Source organism: Antedon mediterranea, chromosome 5 (assembly GCF_964355755.1).
Source record: "Antedon mediterranea chromosome 5, ecAntMedi1.1, whole genome shotgun sequence".
NCBI lineage: Eukaryota > Metazoa > Echinodermata > Crinoidea > Comatulida > Antedonidae > Antedon > Antedon mediterranea.
Genome location: NC_092674.1, coordinates 9,359,632 through 9,381,627, shown reverse-complemented (window position 1 = coordinate 9,381,627; position 21,996 = coordinate 9,359,632). Strand labels below are relative to the sequence as shown.

The window sequence follows — 21,996 nt, the reverse complement described above, 5'->3', positions numbered from 1 at the left end:
CCAGTGTTAAGTTGCCTTGGCCGATTTGACCCATAGCACATTGAATAATGATCATTATACAGAACAATCACTCAACGTCAAAAAATTATCAGCTTTGTCAAAGTATTGTTAGGTGATAAAAACTGAAAGGTTGGTATAACAAGATTTTGATAGTCTATTTCGTGCCTAGCTTACCTGTTTCTAGTAGTGTGTGTGGGTTTGTTTTGGGGTATGTAAAAGCTACTAGGTTAAGAGGCCTCCTACAGTAGGTTGGTGGAAAATATGAAGGGGAGGCACTGTCCTTTAGGCTAGGTTACCCCACACATTTGGCTAAAGTCTTTTGAACAGAGTAATGGATTGATAAAATGAAAATATACATCCGTTGTTTGAGGACGGTCATTCCCAAATGAACAGTAACTAAACGGAACTTGTTAATATGGGTATCTGATTTACATGGTTATATCTAATCTTTGTTTTAGATTCTATAAAATAAGGAAATAATTTTCATAGTATTCTAATTGTCTATTTATCGAGTGAAAGGACAGTACAATTATGGTTTCTATAAATTATAATTTTTTTTCATGACACTCTGGCATGAAAAAGCAGTGAAGACAGCAACTTTGTACTACGCCATTGTCTAGTCATTTTTATGTTGCGCATCTTTCCGGTTCCCAGTACACTCTTAAGACCTATGGCTGTCAGTTTCATATGAATTGAATAAAAAAACAAATGTGTGCAGAAATTGTACTTCTTCTAGAATATATCAATGGTCATTTTAGACTCTGGAAGTTTATTATACCATGTACGTGCAGGTAGTATCCTGGACAAAAACAGGAAGACAAGCCACATACTTACGTGCATACAAGCAAATTAGTCATGTTTTTTAAAAAGGGATTAAATTCTTGTGTCATGCAAAATAAAAATTTGTTACGCAATTCAGTAATGGGTGGAATTAACATTATTTATAAACTTTTTGATATTTAAACCGGTGGTTTATGGGGTTTTTAAAATTGATGTTTTAAATTATTTACTATATAGCATTACATTTTTTATATTTTATCATTAATTATAATGATGTATTTATTTTTATATTTTTATTAATTTATCATCAATAGTTAATTATAATAATCCTTTTATAAGGAAAGGTCTAAAACCTACCCCAGGTTTAGCTTCATTCTACCGCCGTCCACTACATCCTTTAACACCTTAATACATCCCTTTATAAGCATTGTCCACCTTCATCTCTCTATCAATTATTCCATCCATCTTTGCTGTCATCCATCTTCCACTCTCTCTTCCAATCTCTCCAGCAACCCTTTTATCATGCCGAACATCACCAATCAAACCACATCTCTCTATTCAAAATCCCATCCATTTTCCGCTTTCTCCACCTTCTCCCTTTATCCATCTTGTTCAACATCACCAATCAAACCACATCTATCTATCCAAAATCCCATCCATTTTCCGCTTTCTCCACCTTCTACTAAACCCTTATCCATCTTGTCCAACATCATCAATACATTACAACCACATGTCTCTCTCTCCAATATTTCATTCATCCTCGCCTCCACCCACCCACCATCCTCCCACATGTATATTCAAGAAAGCCAGCATTTGCTTGACACTTGCGCATTTTGACCGGTATTCACTTTGTTGTGTTTCTCTGTTTGATTACGATAGCATAGTCGAATATTCAATGCAAATTATTGCTCCCAAGGGATCCACAGCCTAACTTGTTATTCATAAGTAATAACTACCTCTATGTTATCAGCCTGCGCTTTGCAATGACCGACTTAGATGTACTAACAGGCTTGTAACCAGATGGGATCAGCATTTAAATCTCATTTCTTATCATTCCAGCTTCCTTATAATACAAAGAAAAGACTTAGTTCGAGAATAAATGCATTCAAATAATAAATTACCTTATTTGCTAAAGGATTTCAATTGCCAAAGGTTTTGTATGTTGAAATGTGAAACATAAAAAAAGACATAAGAGATTGAGCCAGCCCTATCATATCCTGCTTAATAATATTTATACAAATTCAACAATGTAAACTTATTTTAATAAATAAATTTAAAGATTCTTTAAATATTTTTTAATGAATATATAACCATTTTTTCAAAAATTAAATAAAATAGTAAAGCCCAAACTTTTTGGAGCGAGGGGACATGAAACTATTTGGCCTAACATATTAATGAAACAAAGGGTAAACATTATTAAATTTATAAGCATGTCTGGATCACATTGTTTTGGTAAAATGTTTGTTGAATTCAACACAATACATAATATAATGTTTTGACTTGCTGAAAAAATGTCTCTCCCTGTTATCGGTTTTGTTTACAAACCCGATAACAGGGAGAGTTCGTCACAAAAACAACATAATTTTTTATTTTAGTTATCTATATTCACATTCAACCGAATGTAAAATACTAATCGACGTTAATGTTATTTACAAATCAGAGTGATTAACCCCCAAAAAATGTGGTAATTATATCAGATAAGTTTTAAATAGAAAGTATAAACCAATGTATTGCAGAATAAAGTGTGTTGAGCCCGAGTTGATTGTGTGAGGCAAGCATCAATTAGGACTAAATCAATAAATTATATTGTTCAATAGGATAATGGCTAATGGTAGATAGATTTAACGGAACAATGGGGTAGGCATTGTTCTTTAGTGTCAAGATCATTTCAGTGCTGGGATCAAGACAGTTGTTATTTCAGATTCAATACAAATCAAATATTTTACTAATATTTAATTCGGTTGTTGCAACATAAACTGAAGTGTTATTGGTGAATTTGAAATTTAAAATTAACATAAACGACAGAATCCCTTCTTTTCAGGGGACATCTCTATTAAAGAAACAAGTTAACGAACGAAAACTAACATTTAATTCTGTTGTTGCATCATAAACTTATATAAATTAGTTTCTATGGTTAACTTAAGTGAATTTCTAAAATATTTATTTACTTATGTGAAATACTTAGTATTTTATGGAAATATCTCACTTTTAAGTGTTATTGAATATGGCCTTTGAGTTTGAAACATTTTAAATTTCAAGTTAACCTAATCTACAATACAATACCTTCTTTTCAGGAGAATAGGAAACACCTATAAATAATACTGTACAACCTCAAACAATTGGATGTTTTTATCCATAATTTGAGGACAATTAACAGTTTTGTGGAATTAATTAATTAAAAATTATAATAATTTTTATGGTAAATTTTACTAATGTTTTATTGATATTTTTGTTGGATATAACATGAGACAATATACAGATACTTGTTATTTTTACTTTCTCTGAATGCAAAAGGATATGATGCGAGTTCCTGTCTGTAATCCCTCCCTTAATTTCTGGTAGGCCAGGTAGCAAGCACACTAATCTGGTAGCCAAGGTTGACCTGTGGTAGACAGTTTTGACCTGTAATGGTGAAACTGTATGTACTGGATATGTCTGGTCAACTTCCCTTGATCCAGAGTTACAGACTTTGATCTCAGATCAACACACTAATGTTTATTTTCTGGTGGCAGGTGCCATCAAGTTATTGTATCACTATTATACTATAATTAACCTTTGACATTGATACAACCCCTAAAAGTTTTTATTGCCATCATTACAAAAGTACTTTCATATGATAATGAATCTGGTATTTTAAAACAAATGAAAAAAAAGATACAATTATTTATATAAAACATTTAAAAAAATAACCACAAACAAGCACAACCTTTACTTGAAAAGACTAGGAATTAATGGAAAGTAACCTTTAAAAAAACCTAGTAAAGACCGGGATTTAATGGAAGACTAACCTACAAAAAAAAAATCTAGAAATACTGGGAATTAATGAAAAGTAACCTAATAAAAAAAATCTAAAAGACCGAGAATTAAAGGAAAGTAACCTATAATAACAAAAATAAAGCTTGTTGGTTATGCAATGATTTATCTATGCAATTAATTATTTTTTTCTTAAATTTACATATTTTTTTTTCTTAATTTATATTTTTATTATGATGATGGTAATTTTTATATATTTTGTATAGTAAATAAAATTGACATACTTACACAAAGATTTTGCAACTAATTTCATAATAAATACAGCAATACATTTGATTAGGAATACTGTATATATTATAATATTATAAAGTACTGTATGGAACGCCGTTTACGCAACATTTCGATGATATGAATTTTATGACACGATATGTGAATGAAATGCATCGATATAAATTGAATGGCGCGATATTATGAATTGAATGCTTTGAATTGAATGTTTTGAATGAAATGTTTTGAATGAAATGTTTTGAATTGAATGTTTTGAATAAAATGTTTTTAATGAAATGTTTTGAATGAAATGTTTTGAATGAAATGTTTGAATTGAATTGAAAAGTCAAACTATTGGCGGCGTATGTCATTCCCGCTCGCGATTTTTGTTCAACCTCTTAGAGGCCTAAGCCTGGGTACCCTCATCTCCTTTCCACGCTGTCATCAATATGGATCCTTTACAGAGAATCCTAACAGACCTGAAACAGTGGAATACATATTTCCGAACCCAGGTCGGTTAGGATTCTTTGTAAAGGCAGCGTGGAAAGGAGATTAGGCCTAAAAGATTGAGAAAAAAATCGCGAGCGGGAATGACATACGCCACCAATAGTTTGACTTTTCAATTCAATTCAAACATTTCATTCAAAACATTTCATTCAAAACATTTCATTCAAAACAATTTATTCAAAACAATTTATTCAAAACTTTCAATTCAAAGCATTCAATTTAAAACATTTCATTCATATATCGCACCATTTAATTTATATCGATGCATTTCATTCACATATCGCGTCATAAAATTCATATCATCGAAATGTTGCGTAAACAGCGTTCCATAGTACTGTTATATAAATGGCAAAAACAATAAGTAGTTTCATCACTTAACAAAGCATTTCCTGGTTTACTTTTTGACATCATAGGTCAATAAAGGTCAAATTAGAATGTATTACAACTGTCATATTGTACTTTTGACTTTAATAAGTTTTAAACAATTGATTGTTTTTCCTGAAAAACAATGAACAAGTTGTTGGTTAAACAACATAAATTAATTGTGTATTGGTGGATTTCTACAGTGGATATACTGTATCATGTAAAAGATTCCTTTATGGTAATAATGATGTTTGTTATAGAAAAACAGTGTTTATATGTTTGTATTCAACAAAGCCATTACTGACTCCTTAAAATGTTATGTTCATTTATTTGATTTTTGTAGTACAATATTTAAAAAATAATAGATCCATTTTTGCGTTTTTGTTCTGAATTTTAATACAATTTTTATGCAAATTATTGAGTCTATTTCGTGCCTAAGTTACCTGGATATTAACCACCATTGCCTTTCAAATGTGAAGAGAAGAATTTTTAGTGGCACACCCATACTAGCTGTCAATGAGACAGTCCGCCTTGGCACCCTCTAGTGAGAGCACCTCAACGTAGCACTGTCATTTCTTTTTGTGCAGTATTTGTTGGGAGTTATATGTGAATTTATTGCTTTTAAATATGTAAATAATGTGATGTAATTGTGCTAGGTTTAAGTAGATGATATCTTGGGAACTGTTTTGCTTCACTAAATCTAAAGTTTACACCTACTGTAGCACCCACCATACTGTTTGCACCCACCATATTTTATCCTTTTCTTCAAGCTTCTTTTTTAAAAATACAGTATGTAACCAGTTACATCTAATTATCGTGGCTATTTCTTCTACAAATAATCTGATAGGATATTGTTAGATTTAAAAAAGAATCACAAATTCATGTCCTTTGGAGACAAACATTATCGTTTTTATCTTTTATTTCCACACAAAATGACCATATTGAAAAATGTCATTTACTGATTTTTATATAATGATTTTTTTTTCCAAATTATGGTATTTTTTGTAGAATAAGGACCTTGGAAATATTGTTGGTTCTTATGAAATAAACACAATGAACTCTGTATCAGTATACACCTTGATAAAAACGTTTATTTAGTAAATGGTATGTTTAGGAGTTTATAATAAGTGTTTAGTTAGTCATTAACTTACTGATTCTTGTCAAATTTGTTGTTTTTAGAATTCTTTCACTTTATATTTATTCAAACAAAGTGTTGTTTTCTTTGTACATGCCAATGTGTTGCTTGTTGCAAGTTTTTAAGCTGTTTGCGTTTAAGTCGGCTTGAGTCATTGTTCAACTATCAATTGTTTATCATTTCATTATTCGTTGACACAGTGTCAACATTCAAAAATGTATTTACTGCTAAAAATGTTAGCAGTAATAAAAATTATGTAAACTCAAATTGTATTATATAACAAATTATATACAGTCAAAGCCCTATTAAGGAACACCTTCAGGGACTCCGCAAAGAGTCTCCTTAATAAAGGTTGGCCCCTGAATAAGTTTGGCCATAGTGTTTAATTTCCCCTCACTAGCAAGTAGTGGCCCCTCAATAGGAGTGTGTCCATAAATAGCAGCATGTCAACGTAGAGATTTTTTACTTAACCATTGTGATGTATGTTTAGATAAAACTCATTTATTATAAATTAATGGAAAAAATGCAAACTTAAGGCATCAAATTTAGTTTAAAAATGTAAATTCGAGCAGTGATGAGTCATGTATAATTTCATTGGTCAGTTTATTCATGTTTTCTTAAAAGGGATATAATTGGTTTACACGTTCATGTTGAATTAAGATCAAAATATACAGTTTGTATTGTTTTTTATGTTTACTAATAATAATATTAAAACTTTTATATCAATATTCGAGCCTATCCTGTTTCTGCTGCAAAAGATAACCTTCTTGGCAGCAGAAACAGGACAAATCTTCAATAACCAGTTAAAAAACGGCATTAAAATAATGGTTAAAAACACAACAATTGAGGGTTAGAATTCCACTTAACTGGTTTAGCTACTGTACAACGCAAAATAACGATTATTAGATTGAAGCTGTATAGTCTCTTGAAAGTTTGATCACATTGTATTTTGGGTAATGTTAATGTTAACCATTTCATTTTGGCGCCTAAAAATTATATTTTTGAAAACGGTTTATTCGATGCTATGCAGCAGAAATCGACCCTTAAATGTAGTATTTCAGCTCAAATAGACCAGGGCTAGCCTTTATTGTGTTTAAAAATGACCGTAATTACTACATTTTGGGGTGAGTATCTTTGCTAATTAAATATATATTGATTCAGATGAGGGAAAATTTGTTTGTATATTTGCTTTCACTTTCAAATATCACTGTGATTTATTTCTATTTTGGAGATGGTCGTAAATAAATGTATTATTTTTTTTTAAATATAATGTAAACACATATATTCTGCCATGGGTCTATTCATTTTATTCTTACAAGAAATGTAAACTTAAATACCTGTATAATTTTCCTATAATTCACTAATAATGCTACATACAGTTTTACAAATAAATGGTCCATTTCACACATTGTTTAAAATATGACACCGGAAGAAACTGCTTTGTTGCGTTCTACCACTGCTACTTTTACCGCCAAGCAAATCATCTACAGATTTTTAGTATGACTAATAGAGACATTACGTCTTAGATTTTGTTATTTGATCAAATTTGTACCTTGCCTACACCCTATCTACTCCTATCACACCTAGACCTGTGTGTAATTTAGCCCAGCATGTGGTGGCTAGCACCATACCTAGTGTTCTCACAGTTTCATATGGCTAAGTACAGTACATTACTGGTTATTATGTATGTATATATATTATTGAATAACTTATAGTTCATTCATAGACTTGATAATGCTAATTTAGTCGATTAAAGGACACTTTGGAATATACATTAAACTGTCTTGATTGAACTGATATTATTAAAATGCCAAAACATCGTACTGTTTGGTCATTTTGTGAATTATTTTTATAACTTTTTATTATTTACATTTTCATGTGACTGGTCACACAAGCGGATGTAAATCGGATAAGATTCGGATCAGCTTCAGATAACACACTGAAAGTTATATTAGAAAATATGTTTACTATATTTGGTAATTTTCTAATTCTTTTCCTGGTGGCGAAGGAAGTTTTCCCTCAGGAAGTTGTTAGGAGGTGGGATGAAGTTCACTTGGAATAAATACATTTTTATACTATATTTGTTTTAAATTCTTTTCCTGATCAAAAAGGAAGTTAAGCCTTAGAAAGTTGTTAGGAGGTGTGAAGAAGTTCATTTGGAGTAAAATAAATTTTAAACTGTGTTTAAATAATCGGTTTGTTTTTTTTCCTTGTTGCAAAGAAAGTTGTGATGTTGGTTATTGAGATTAATATTCAGCAGAGTTATTTTTTAGGTACAGAGGCAGAGACTTTTACGAGGCTATTTTGGTTTTTGTTATTTCTTGGGTCTAGGCCTCAACTAGAGAGGCTTTCTAAAATTGTGTTTTTCCCCCATTTTAACGGTTTCAGTGATGGTAACAGACGTGCCAAATATGATTTTTGTTTGTTTGTTATGATTTAAGGCCAATCTCCATTTCACCCGATTTAATGTGATTTTCACCCGATTTTTCTGATTTTATCATAGTTTTCCCTAATGTAATACTTTTGGTTTCACAAATTTCTTACAAAATACTCCAATTTATGAATAATTTTCATTGACATCGATGTTATTGTGTAATGTATGCATATTTTGCTAACTTTGCGACAAAATAAATAAAACGCCATTTTCAAATTGCAAGTCGCCACCAACGGTTAACTATCCAGAAGATAGAGGGCAGCAAATATTAGTTGATTTGTCTTGTTTTTTTTTTTAGTATTTTCAGTATTGGTTATTTATTAAATCTCCCAATTTCTTGTTAAATCTCCAGTTTTTATTGACAACTTCTAAAAATTCACCAGATTTTTATAACCCATAGGTTGGCAGGTCGGTTATAATAATCATTTATGAAATACATATATATAGATTTAAAGTTGTTTTTAAAATATCGACTGTTACTGTATATATATATATACTGTATATATTTATAGTTGTTAGTTTTCTAATCTTTTCCTGGTGGCAAAGGAATTAAACCCTCAGGAAGTAGTCCGTGGATGTAGCAAACTCTATAAGACTAGTTCTGGTCATGAGTGATCCAGTCAAAGCTAGTTTTTTAATATTTTGTGTGTGTATGTTAATAAAACTGTATATGATTTAACATTACACAATACGGTAGAACACCTAATTTAAGGGAACACCTTTTGGGACCCAACAAAGTGTCCCTTTAATAGTAATATGAAATCCCCTGAATGTACCGTAGGTGTCTTTTATTTCAACGCAGGGAGACACAACAATTTTCACATTCTGTTAACGTCTGCATATATACAGTATTATTGCCTAAATACTTCAAAGTTTGAATCAAACATATCATCAGCTATGTGTTATTAGATCTTTCTCGCTAATTTTTAGTCCAGTAGTTTAAACTCTTCTACAGTATTGTATATGCCCTTCTAAATATGTCAAAAAGAATGACACGTTTTTAAGGGATATATAAAATTTGTCTGAATGACACAGTAGGCCTATCTATAAGGAAAGCAAACTTTCTGCATAATACTGTATATAATAGAAAAAAAGTGTACAGAAAGGTCACAAGAGTCTAACATGGGGAGCTTTGAACTACAAACACTACTTGGGTCGTGACCTCTCATGTATGTACATCATTGTGATTGTTTTACAAGGCTGATCTGAAAACCAGCAAATATATTATGATAACAATGACTTGATGTAGTTATATTATTTACTACTGTAGTAGAAATTATCCTACTTACAAAGGAATTAAAAAACTGGTATATTACTACTATTAGGATTCATGTGAATGTGTTTTGCATTTAACCCTCTACCCCCACTTTAAAAAAAAACTTGCACACGTAACATTCTTATTATTCTACGTATTAAGTAATAAATAACCCTAGTCATAGATCACAAAAAATACATGGATTATTTTATATTTTGTAAACAACGTAATTGCCAATTAAACATCATAACATATTTTTACTTTTGCTTAAGTCAAGATTGTCAGGAAGTGCTTAAGTGAAAAACTGAGGTTTCATCAGTTATTTGTATACATCATATATTTTTACAAAATTAGGATGAAAAAATATTTGCTTAGGTTATTTTGAAAACTGTCTTAAGCAAAATTATTGAAGAAAGTTTAGATAATTTTTTAGATTTGTTTAATATATAAATCTGACAAATAATTATTTCATTTATTTTGCGAGAAAGAGAATAATGAACAAACATAAAAAAATAACTCTAACAATGATCAACGAATCTTGAAATAGTACAGTATTTTATTGTACCACGTTGAAAAACTGGTTCTCGTCAGATCGCCGAAGTTAAGCAACTGGGAATTTTGGGTGTTGTATATATGGAGCTGGACACTGGGCGAGAAAAGCCCTTAATCAATGATAGGACCAATCAAGGTGCTTTAGACAGTACTGACTTAGTATTATATCCATCATTCAGATGAATGTAAGACTAATTGACATTGTCGTTTGTGACAGACATCGGTCAAAATACTTATCGTAGGAACATACATCACACATATTGAACAACAACTATACATGATTACCTGATAAAATAATGCAAGAAACTGTATGTACAGTATGAATAAATAATCAAAATGAGCTGTCTGTAGTATCTAGGCTTGTAGAGAGATCAAAGGATTTGTGTATACAGCTAGGATTTGATTAACATGGTCAGTGGTTATACTACAAGCACAATAAAGCGTAGCCTAATATACGGAGATGGCTTAAGTTTCAGAAAAAATGAATGAGAATCATAATTTTTAGCAGCAGGAAAGGTTTTCAATTAGTATTAAAAACAAACATTAGGTGTTGCAACATCATTTATGTTGTTCGAAGTATGACACAGGGCCATAGCCACCAGTACGGACGGCAAGGTTTCAACCTGACCACCTTTTCACAGAGGCCTTTGATTACCCAGTGGCTTGAACCCAGAGATTGTTCCTTTTACTTGCGAAAACCGGACTTTATTTCTCATGGCTACATCACTGTGACAGCAATATCATATATTGTATTGACCTGGTTGTTTAATTGGAGTTTTTGTAATAAATTGTAACTCAAATTAGAAAAGTTATTACCGGTAATAATAAAATATTTCAAAATACAGTTAAACATGTTTTTTTTTAATTGATACTGAACTCTGGTATATTTAATTTAAAGTAAAACTGGCTATAAAAGACTTTGTTGGTGTTTTTTGTATAAGGCCCTCTTGTGATCAAGTTTATTAAAGATTTTTTTTTTTTTTTTTTTGCTGAATATGGCATTTTAATGTCACATAATAGTTATTCACTTTGACCTAAAATTAGATCAGGAAAAAATGTATTTACCTGATAAAACTGTAATTTAAAGCAAAAAAATAGACAAATTGGCTGGGAGCCAATGGGTTTTTGGTTGAAGTTAACCGTTTATTTTGTCATTATATAAGTGAAAACAAAGAAAGTGATTAACTTTGTTAAACTACAAAATTACCTATTCAAAGTTTGATTTTATTAATCTTTATTTTTCATGTTTTTGGGGGACAAAACATCTTTAATTTATTCATGGTATAATTATTCAAATAACTTTTCATTTGCTTTGTTTGTTTTTAACAACATAAAACTTTAGCAACCGTTATGGCATTAATCATTGCAAATATGCTAAGTATTTTCAAAAAGCTTTGTACAGGAGATTTGACAGGGAATTATTAATCAAGTTTTTCTTATGTGTCCCTCTAGTATTCTATCCACTCGCTAGGTTAGTAACATTTTACTGCGCTGTATGCGTTTCATCTACTGCATCCCGTGCCTAATGTAGCACATATATCATTCTTATTCAGATGTCACTTAAAGAAACATGTAGAAATTGTGAAAGCATAGAGTTAAATACGTTTTCCACATAGTAACAGCGACAAAACCTTTGTGGATAAGCACTGTACACACTGTTATATACTTGTCCTTTGTAATTAAACAAATTTTTATTTTAATCCCTAAATAAATTGTTTAATGCAATAAATGGTTGGTCTATTGGTTAATTTTAGATACTAATAGAATTAAAAACAAAACATATTTTGGTCGTTTTTGTGGTTAGAAAATGTAATATCAAAATAAATATATTTATTGAATAATAAATGGTATAAGAAGCAATCAATAAATTTAATTCAAATGGGGTATGAAGTCAATTTTAAAACCTATTTTTAAATATTAAATTTGTTTTTTTATTTTTTGTTGGCACTATAAATTATGTAAATTAGGTTAGAATGCTTAATTCTTGTACATTAGATTTGATATCATGAACAATTGTCAGTGTATTGTACACTGTAAAATTGTATCAAGTCAATCCCTATTATTTAGGTTATAATCCACCTTTGACCTCTAAACTAATTGCATATTCATGTGCCTAGTGAAGCATACAATGGCATACCTGTAGTATTACTGACAAGATTGGTATGCCTGTATTTGACTTTCCATTCCAAATTATTTACAGAGAAAAATATATTTTTGTATAAAGACGATATATTAAATAGATTTTTTTTTTTCAAAGAAAAGGTGAAAAATGTCTTTTTTGTTATCTTATATATTCTTGTTTATTTCATGTTTCAGAAGTTGCTAAACTCCGGACAAACACCGACAAATAATAAGCGTAAACGGGAAAATAGTCACGCAGAGCCAGAAGGCCATCAGATACCACCAAAAAGACCAAATCACAAAGCTGGAGAAAATGTGTCAAGCACAAGTATGTCGATTGATATCACGCTAAACGATAAAACAAATGTGAATGTCACGATAAGTCAACAACAAGATACGCTAGCAACTGCCACTGATAATGATCCAATGTCATTCAGTCCAAATTCTAGAAACGATTGTTTTGTTTCAAATCTTATTGATGGCCATATTAATTTTAAGGATATTGAAAATGACATAATTCGTGATCCCGATCAGTACAAACAAATTGAGAAAAAACTAAAAGAACTAGAAGAAGTATGGAAAAAAGAGTTGACTGAAAGTTTTGGAACAAAATTTGGAGATAACAAAACGGATGAAAATCAGGAGACTCTTATTCATAGTACTAACTCACCTGGCATGTCACTTGGCCAGGTTAATGGACAAATTAATGGACAGATAAACAATGCCATGCCAAGGGACAGCATGACTGTCCTGCCGCAAGGTAACAATGGTGCTGGTGGTGCGTACGATATGAAAGGACCACCAAACACCGTCGCCACTGACGTTAAGACACCGACAAGTGAAGCCCTCCCAAATATAGGTGAATTAAGACCAAATCAACAACCAAATCAGGATATGCTTCGGCAGCCAATAAAAACAGAGAGTCAACAATTCATGAGCACTATGTCGCGTAACTCTCCAAAAAATCCGTCTCTTTATAAAAATGCAGTCCCAAAACAAGAACAAGTACAATTAGGACACAGGCAACCAAACTTTCAAAATCCACTTTCGTCAATATCACATGCAAAACCCGGAATGGGATTCACAAATAACATGATCAAATCTGAACCTCAGGTTCAAATGAATGGCATGTTCCAGCAGCCACAGCAGCAGCCAAATATGTCCTTATCCGGGCAAACAAATATGTCCTTATCTGGGCAGGCAAATATGTCCCTATCCGGGCAAGCAAATATGTCTTTACCTGGGCAAGCAGCTCCAAAACAGGTGTTTACTGGACCTGGTGGCACAGTGTTTGAGGATCCACAGAAAATTGCTCCGTTCACTCCAAATTATCAGCAAGACACAATAATGCCGGTTAGCATCGACCGTACACCAAATGTTTCTATTCCTGTTAGGCCGCCAGTACCAAATATTCTATCAAACCAACAGCAAACTCAGAAGAAACCAAGCTTACCATTCAAGCAGACAAATATGCCAATCACACAACAAATGCTACGACAGCCACATCAACATCAACAGCACATGTCTAGTAAAAAGCTGCTGCAACAACAATTGAATAATGGATCGTCGCTGCTAATGTCGCGACAAAATAAGCTACAACAACAAATGCGAATGATGCAGTACAGTAAACAAATGCAATTTCAGCAGCAACAACACAATCAACAGTTGATGCCAACACAAAACATGCAAGATCAGATGAAACAAGTAATGAATCATAACAGTAGACCTCCACCACGTTACGAGGAAACACGAACCATGAATAACTCTGTGTACCAAAACACTCAAATGAGTATGCAGCAAGCACAACTGATGCAGCGGCAAAATCCCAGTTCAATGAATCCACCAGATTACCGACAGGGGATGGCTAATATGCCAACTCAAGGAATGCAGGTTCCTCATGCTCCGGCTGGACAGACGATGCAAACTCTGGCAAACCAACAGAACCCTATGTTTAATTATCAGGATCAAAACACTCAAGGATTGCAGCAACATGGACAGAGTGTAGCGATGATGAGGTTGGCTGCTGGTCAAAATACTCAACTCAGGCCAGGAATCAACAGACAAACTATGGTCGGACAAAATGGCAACATGCTTGCAAGAGGACAGCTTTTACAACAACAGCAGCAGCAACAGCAACAGCAGCAGCAACAGCAGCAACAACAACAGAGAGTCTGGCAAGGAAGGAATCAAGTTATGAACCCAACAATGTCACAAAATATGCTTCAAGCAACTGCACAAGTTAGCACAACCGTGACAAACCCACGCTTTCAAAACACTTTCAACTTGCCTGGTGACATGCAATTCCAGCAACAGACTAACTTTGGTCAGACCGCAGCCACGACAATGAACACAAATAATGTACCCAACATGAATATGCGGCGGGGGTTTTATCCCGGGAATATGGCTAATCGGCAGCAAATTAATACAAACATTCAAACCTCGATTTCATTGAATTCACAACAGCAAGCTTTGGACCAACAATTACAAGTATCAGCTGGTGTATCCACTTACGGAAATCCAAATAACATTAACATACATCAGAATATTATGAACAATGTGCCAATGACCAATCCAAATGCTAGTTTGCATAATCCAACAAAACAGTTTACCGAGGCAGACCTCAATGATCTTGAAGCCATTTTAAGCAATCCCTTGTAAAGTGGGTCAATGCTTAGAGCAAGGTCCATAGATAAATATAATTGGTGTGTGAAATAATTTGATAGGTGAAGATTAGGGCTAGCTTCTTTAAGCTGCGCAAAATGGGAATGGACCAATTCTGTTGTTACCATCCAGTAGATGCTTGGCTATTTTCAGACACATGACATTTGTATGTCTGCCAAAAACCAACTAATATATAATTTAGTATAATGTTATTTTTAAGTATTTATTAGTGGTTTTAACGGAGACAGATACATGAGGTGTAACCCATCTGAATCCCCATCTAGTGTTACAACAATCTGCACCTCTAAGGTTCTGTCTACACTATCAAACTAGTTTGACAAAAAAGTGTCATGTCCTCAAATATGGTAGTGATATTACATCATCGTGTTCATATATGGGCACATCACATTTTTTGGTCACATAAAGTTTGATAGTGTAGACAGATCTTAATGCTGCCTAAACACGAAGGATGATTTTACAACTAAGGCGTCTAATGTCATCTGTCTGTACATATCCTAAGCAACAACAGTTTGTGCTGTTTCTACCCAATAATAACATTAAGATGGTACTTGTGTGATTGCAAACACTGAATAGGCAACAGTATTTGAGATAGCTTTGTATTTATCTGCCAGTTTTAGCTGGCAACTTGCCAAACATCATGTTGAAGACCAACAGATTATTCAAAATTCAGGAGGTTAACTCATTTAAATATCTACCGGTACCTGTAAATATGTGAATATGTAAATTTATACTATCTGTAGAAAAAAATGTAGTTACCAAAATTGCCTTTAAAAGTTTATTTTAATTGTACATTACGATTTTTAATTAATTAATAATACACATTTGTAATTGTTCTATATTTGTAATCTGTTTCTTTTTCAAACGTTACACCTTTGTGATCTTCCCAGATTTGGTGCCAATCTTATGGTGGTTAAAATTTTAAATTTCAAACCCTCAAGTCAGGAAATATACTTAAACAAATCTTGCATAATTTTACTGATTTTAATAACAATATTGTAGCACTTCATGCTTGTTTAAAATGCAAACATACTGAGTTCTGCCCTATGATTGGTTCTGAAGTCACACATGCATACGTAGTAGAGTTACTATCGTAGAACTAAGAATATGACCAGTTTTCATTAATTTAAATCAACTCCAGAGTCCTTTCACACAAAAATTGTAGTAAGCATGCTGGTGTTATTACCCATCTAGACCCGTTCATATAGAAAGTAATATTTCATGAATTTTACCGTTACCTCTGTGAAAGGGGTATCAGCATAACTATGTCCAGTGGCTGTTTAAGGAAATCTGCGTTTTTACAGTTTCGATAAACTTAAAAATGCATTTGGGAATTAACGCAATATCATCATCACACCTCTTGGTGTGGGTGGTAATGCCAATGCCAGCTCATTTCTAGCTTTAAAAACTATGTGAGTTGGAACCAATTGTCGGCCTAGTTTTCAGATTGCTTTTCTTAACTCTGATACATACAATGTTCATATATTCTTATTGTGATTTTCTTTAATGTATGTCAAATTTATTTGAGGTTACATGTTTGAAATTCTTGACAGTTTCCTGGTTATCACAAACATTTGATAGTCAAATAATGTCAAATTTAATGTTCTGGATGTGTGGGCAATAGAAACAAAGTTGTATATTTTTTCCTGCATTGTGGCATACAATTGTTAATGATATCCATAATTTTGTATGAGTACTTTATATTGAAATTATTATTATATGTGGAACATTCGCAAAACCCAGAAGTTTCAAATAACATTCCACTAATTTGGAGATAATTTAATCAACATAAGTCTATCTAAAGAAATTTTATTGGTTTGATTATATACATGTTTCTATATGGTTCTTAACTAGTTGGTAACTGGCTATTTTTCTAATTGACACTCTATTTAACTTCTCATTGCATAGAATCTCTTAACAAAATCAATGTAATATATCCCACTTTAAAACCAGTTTTGAGTAGACATTTGTTCGCTGCTTCTTAAGCTTCACACCAAAATTTCTCTAAGCAAGACCTTTTTTGGTTTTATTCCTAAAGCTTTTTACTGAGATTTTTAACACCAAATTGAACAGAATTTCTGGCAATGTCTTTATACCAAAAACAAATTTTGTAGCATAAGCATTTGGAACAACAACTATCTCTTACTGTTAACAGATACGTACTACCACAGCCATATTCACTGGATTTGGTACCTACTGTTAAATAAGTATTGCCACAACCATTTTTTTTTTTTTCAATTTTACAGTGGTGACTTTGTAACTGGTTGAATTTACAGTGTACAGTGTAAAAAGTTTTCTTTTATATCTTATATTTCTTAAATGAGAGCTATTTTTTTTCCATGAATGATGACAGGCCAAAGATTATAGGATATTGTATTTAATGAAATTAGATGATAATTAACATGTGAAAGAGTGTTTTTCATAACTGGCCATGTTTTGTTAAAAATGTAACTTGTTCTACCAGTATAAACTTTAGTGTTGAAACTTGCACTCTCTGATAAATAAAATAAATGGGTTTTGTAAGTAATGAGCATTACGCAGAATCTTCTGAAAATGTGAATTCAGGCAGATGATTTGCCAACAACTGTTGTTTAAAATCTGATAAAATACATATGGATACCAATAGCATTTAAACATATACCACACTGTCTTCTGTTGTATAGCCATTGTATATATTTATTATTACTGTATAAAGAAGTGAATAGATATTTGTAGTTTTATATGAATGTTAGATATATTACTAAAAAAAATGAACGAAAAGTGATTTTTCAGATCTACCGAAAATAAATATTTTGGCATCAAAGCCTTAATTATATGTATGATGACCCTTTAAATAATTTGGATACAAATTAATTGATTTTATAAATGTTGATATTATTTTATTGTACGTTTTTTAAGCAATGTATCATATTAAATATACCACAGGCTGGTTGCTATGATAAGTAAGGTAATGAATTATGCATGATATTTAAATGATGCTGCTGATGATGATGTCATAGGCTGTGGACAAGTTGACAGGGGACCAGCTCAACAGTTCAAACTTGATAATAAGAAGGTGTTTCAATTATTCTTGGCAACATAAATAATTGTGTTGCATTTAAGAATTTTTGTGCATGTTTCTTTTCGCAAACTAGTAATTGCTGCGTGTGAGAGAGACCGAATGTGTGTAGTATGATACGAGTTCGATTGTGTCAAGTGTATGTGGGAATCAACATACATTCTAGTCGATTATGAGTTTTGCTTTTATTTTTTCAAATATTTTTGTTGTAGAGGAAATCACCAAGTTGTAATTGAAATGAAATATACCTTTAAAATTATCTGAACAATCTATGAAATGTGTCAAATCCAGCGGAGGAGAGAGCTAGCTAATGCAAAATACATACATATTTTTTCTGCATTGGACCATTACATTTATTTTTTTTTAGTTTTTGGCTCACAATGTTCGTTACTTTTAGTTTTAAGTCTATGTATTCTGCTTTAATCTTGTAACATTAACAATTTCATTACTTTTTATAAGTTTAATTTTACCTTCAATATAATTTACGATGGCATTATGAGACTTAAGAAATACAGTAGAACACTATCAAGGGGACATCTGCCGGGCCAAAAAGTGGCCCCTAAATAGGGGATGGCTGTAGTGTTAAAATATAACACACTGGAAAAGTGGCCCCTAAATAGGGGTTGGCTGTAGTGTTAAAATATAACACACTGGAAAAGTGGCCCCTAAATAGGGGTTGGCTGTAGTGTTAAAATATAACACACTGGAAAAGTGGCCCCTAAATAGGGGTTGGCTGTAGTGTTAAAATATAACACACTGGAAAAGTGGCCCCTAAATAGGGGTTGGCTGTAGTGTTAAAATATAACACACTGGAAAAGTGGCCCCTAAATAGGGGATGGCTGTAGTGTTAAAATATAACACACTGGAAAAGTGGCCCCTAAATAGGGGTTGGCTGTAGTGTTAAAATATAACACACTGGAAAAGTGTCACCTTAAAATGATGTCTCCTAAATAGCGATTTTCTACTGTATACTATGACTGGCACTTGTATGCAAATAACTGTATTTCAAAAAATGTACATAATCATATTTCTTTTTGTATGTAGAAGAAAGATATTTGCAACAATGATTTTGAATATATTATAGAGTATACAGGTGATCATATGCTAATGACGTTTTAAAGTGATATACTTATACATGTTATTTGATCTCAATCTGTTACATACAGATGATCATGTCTCTTATGTATATTTATATCTCATATGCAGATGATCATTTTACATATACAGATGATCATGTCTCATATGTATAGTGAGACATCTCATGCAGATGTTCATATTACATATACAGATGATCAAGTCTCATATGTATAGTGAGACATCTCATGCAGATGTTCATATTACATATACAGATGATCATGTCTCATATGTATGGTGAGACATCTCATGCAGATGTTCATATTACATATACAGATGATCATGTCTCATATGTATAGTGAGACATCTCATGCAGGTGTTCATATTACATATACAGATGATCATGTCTCATATGTATAGTGAGACATCTCATGCAGATGTTCATATTACATATACAGATGATCATGTCTCATATGTATGGTGAGACATCTCATGCAGATGTTCATATTACATATACAGATGATCATGTCTCATATGTATAGCGAGACATCTCATGCAGATGTTCATATTACATATACAGATGATCATGTCTCATATGTATGGTGAGACATCTCATGCAGATGTTCATATTACATATACGGATGATCAAGTCTCATATGTATAGTGAGACATCTCATGCAGATGTTCATATTACATATACAGATGATCATGTCTCATATGTATGGTGAGACATCTCATGCAGATGTTCATATTACATATACAGATGATCATGTCTCATATGTATAGCGAGACATCTCATGCAGATGTTCATATTACATATACAGATGATCAAGTCTCATGTGTATAGTGAGACATCTCATACAAATGTCCATATTACATATACAGATGATCATGTATCTATGTATAGTGAGACATCTCATATGCAGATGTCCATATTATATTTAATTACAGATGATCATATCTTTAAGTAAATTATGATATCTTGCAAATTTTCATATTACATATTATGCAGATTATCATATCTCGTATGTTTATTGTATTTCATCTGATATGCAGATATAGCCATTTCATATGCTAATAAATGCTCATTTTACAGGTGGTCATGGAGGCGGGTGTACTTGAACACATCGTATGAAATTGCATTTGTCCTTATTTTTAAAGTGGCAATGAATATTCATGTATATGTGTTTAATTTGTAATCGTATTTCAATGAATATTCATTTTCTTATGTTCATTTTGTGAACTTACATCTTATGAATATTAATTGTTACGTTCAATATGTAAAATTTCATTTTTGATTCATTATGTTCAATATGTAAACTTTCACGATTATGAATATTCATGAAATAAATGTCAAATATGTAAACTTTCACTTATGAATATTCATGGTTTATGTTCAATATGTAAACTTGCATCTATGAATATTCATGACTTTTGTTTAATTTGTAATCTTTCAGCTATGAATATTCATGGCTATCCAAAGAGGTCATGTAACATGTTTTTCGTACATTTATTAGTGGTACTGTAAATGCTGATTTTTAATGGTTTTTAGTCCATTTATGATATCGTAAAACATTTTCACTGAATTTAATCATCATCATTTGCATAGCATTAGAAGAAAATAAATTTTAAAGTTATAAAGTTAAACCCTGCTTGAAATTTAAGGGAAAGTGAATTGTACTTTTTATATATTGTATTTTGATATCATTTTGATATCAAAGAAAAAAACACTTTGTAAAATGAACACTAGATGTACAGGAATGTGTAATCTGTTGTTGGAAGTATAGCAGTATTGTAGTAACATCTCATTTTCTATAGCTATTTGTATACACTATCTTTTTATAGAGTATTCGTCTGAGAGCTTTGTTTATTGCCTGCTTGCTAAGAAAATATAATATATTAAAAAAGGAATTTGGTAGAGATAACTTGTATTTCGTTTTTGTTCCTTTTACTGTACTTGTAATTTGTTATTATTTTCACACCATTTAACAACACATGCATATTCTTGGATGAGAAGTTTGTAAACCAAGTCTCACTTGAGGCTAAAGCGTGGTTCCCACTAGCGACGTAACACAATGACATAACGCAACGCAAGTGAATTGACCAATCACACGCGATGGCTTATTCGCTTGCGATTGCTAACTGTCTATAACTTCGCTTGTCATTGGTTAAAACGCTTGCGTTGCGTTTACGTCCTTGCGTTACGTTCTAGTGGGAACCAAGCTTTAGGTAGTGGCTATGTATTTGAACGTCAGAAAAAATGCTGGAATTGTAACGAGATTTGAACCAAGTTATGCAAGCACGTCGTCCACCAAGCCACAGTGCCACTATAATACACAAGACTTGCAAGCACGTCGTCCACCAAGCCACAGTGCCACTATAATACACAAGACTTGCAAGCACGTCGTCCACCAAGCCACAGTGCCACTATAATACACAAGACTTGCAAGCACGTCGTCCACCAAGCCACAGTGCCATTATAATACACAAGACTTGCAAGCACGTCGTCCACCAAGCCACAGTGCCACTATAATACACAAGACTTGCAAGCACGTCGTCCACCAAGCCACAGTGCCACTATAATACACAAGACTTGCAAGCACGTCGTCCACCAAGCCACAGTGCCACTATACACAAGACTTGCTTAGTCCAGAAAATAACCGACTAGGTTTTCCATAAGCTTTTGTCTGCCATTGCTTCAGCAAGGTCTTCTGGGGAATACCAGTGTCCGTCTCCAATATGCCTACATACAATACACGCTGTCAAAATATACAAATTAGTTTACTTCTGAAAAGGAA

The 21,996-nt window shown here is 32.4% G+C and overlaps 1 protein-coding gene across 2 annotated transcripts in view; it reads left to right on the top strand.

Moving 5' to 3' along the window:
* Positions 1-21,211, top strand: part of LOC140048527 (uncharacterized) — a 42,542-nt gene extending 21,331 nt beyond the window's left edge. For both annotated transcript variants that reach the window (XM_072093266.1, XM_072093267.1), the window contains exon 2: positions 12,583-21,211. In XM_072093266.1, the coding sequence (XP_071949367.1) occupies positions 12,583-15,045 (2,463 nt within the window). In that variant the 3' untranslated portion in view covers positions 15,046-21,211. The remainder of the gene's footprint in view (positions 1-12,582) is intronic.
* The last annotated feature ends 785 nt before the right edge of the window (positions 21,212-21,996 follow it).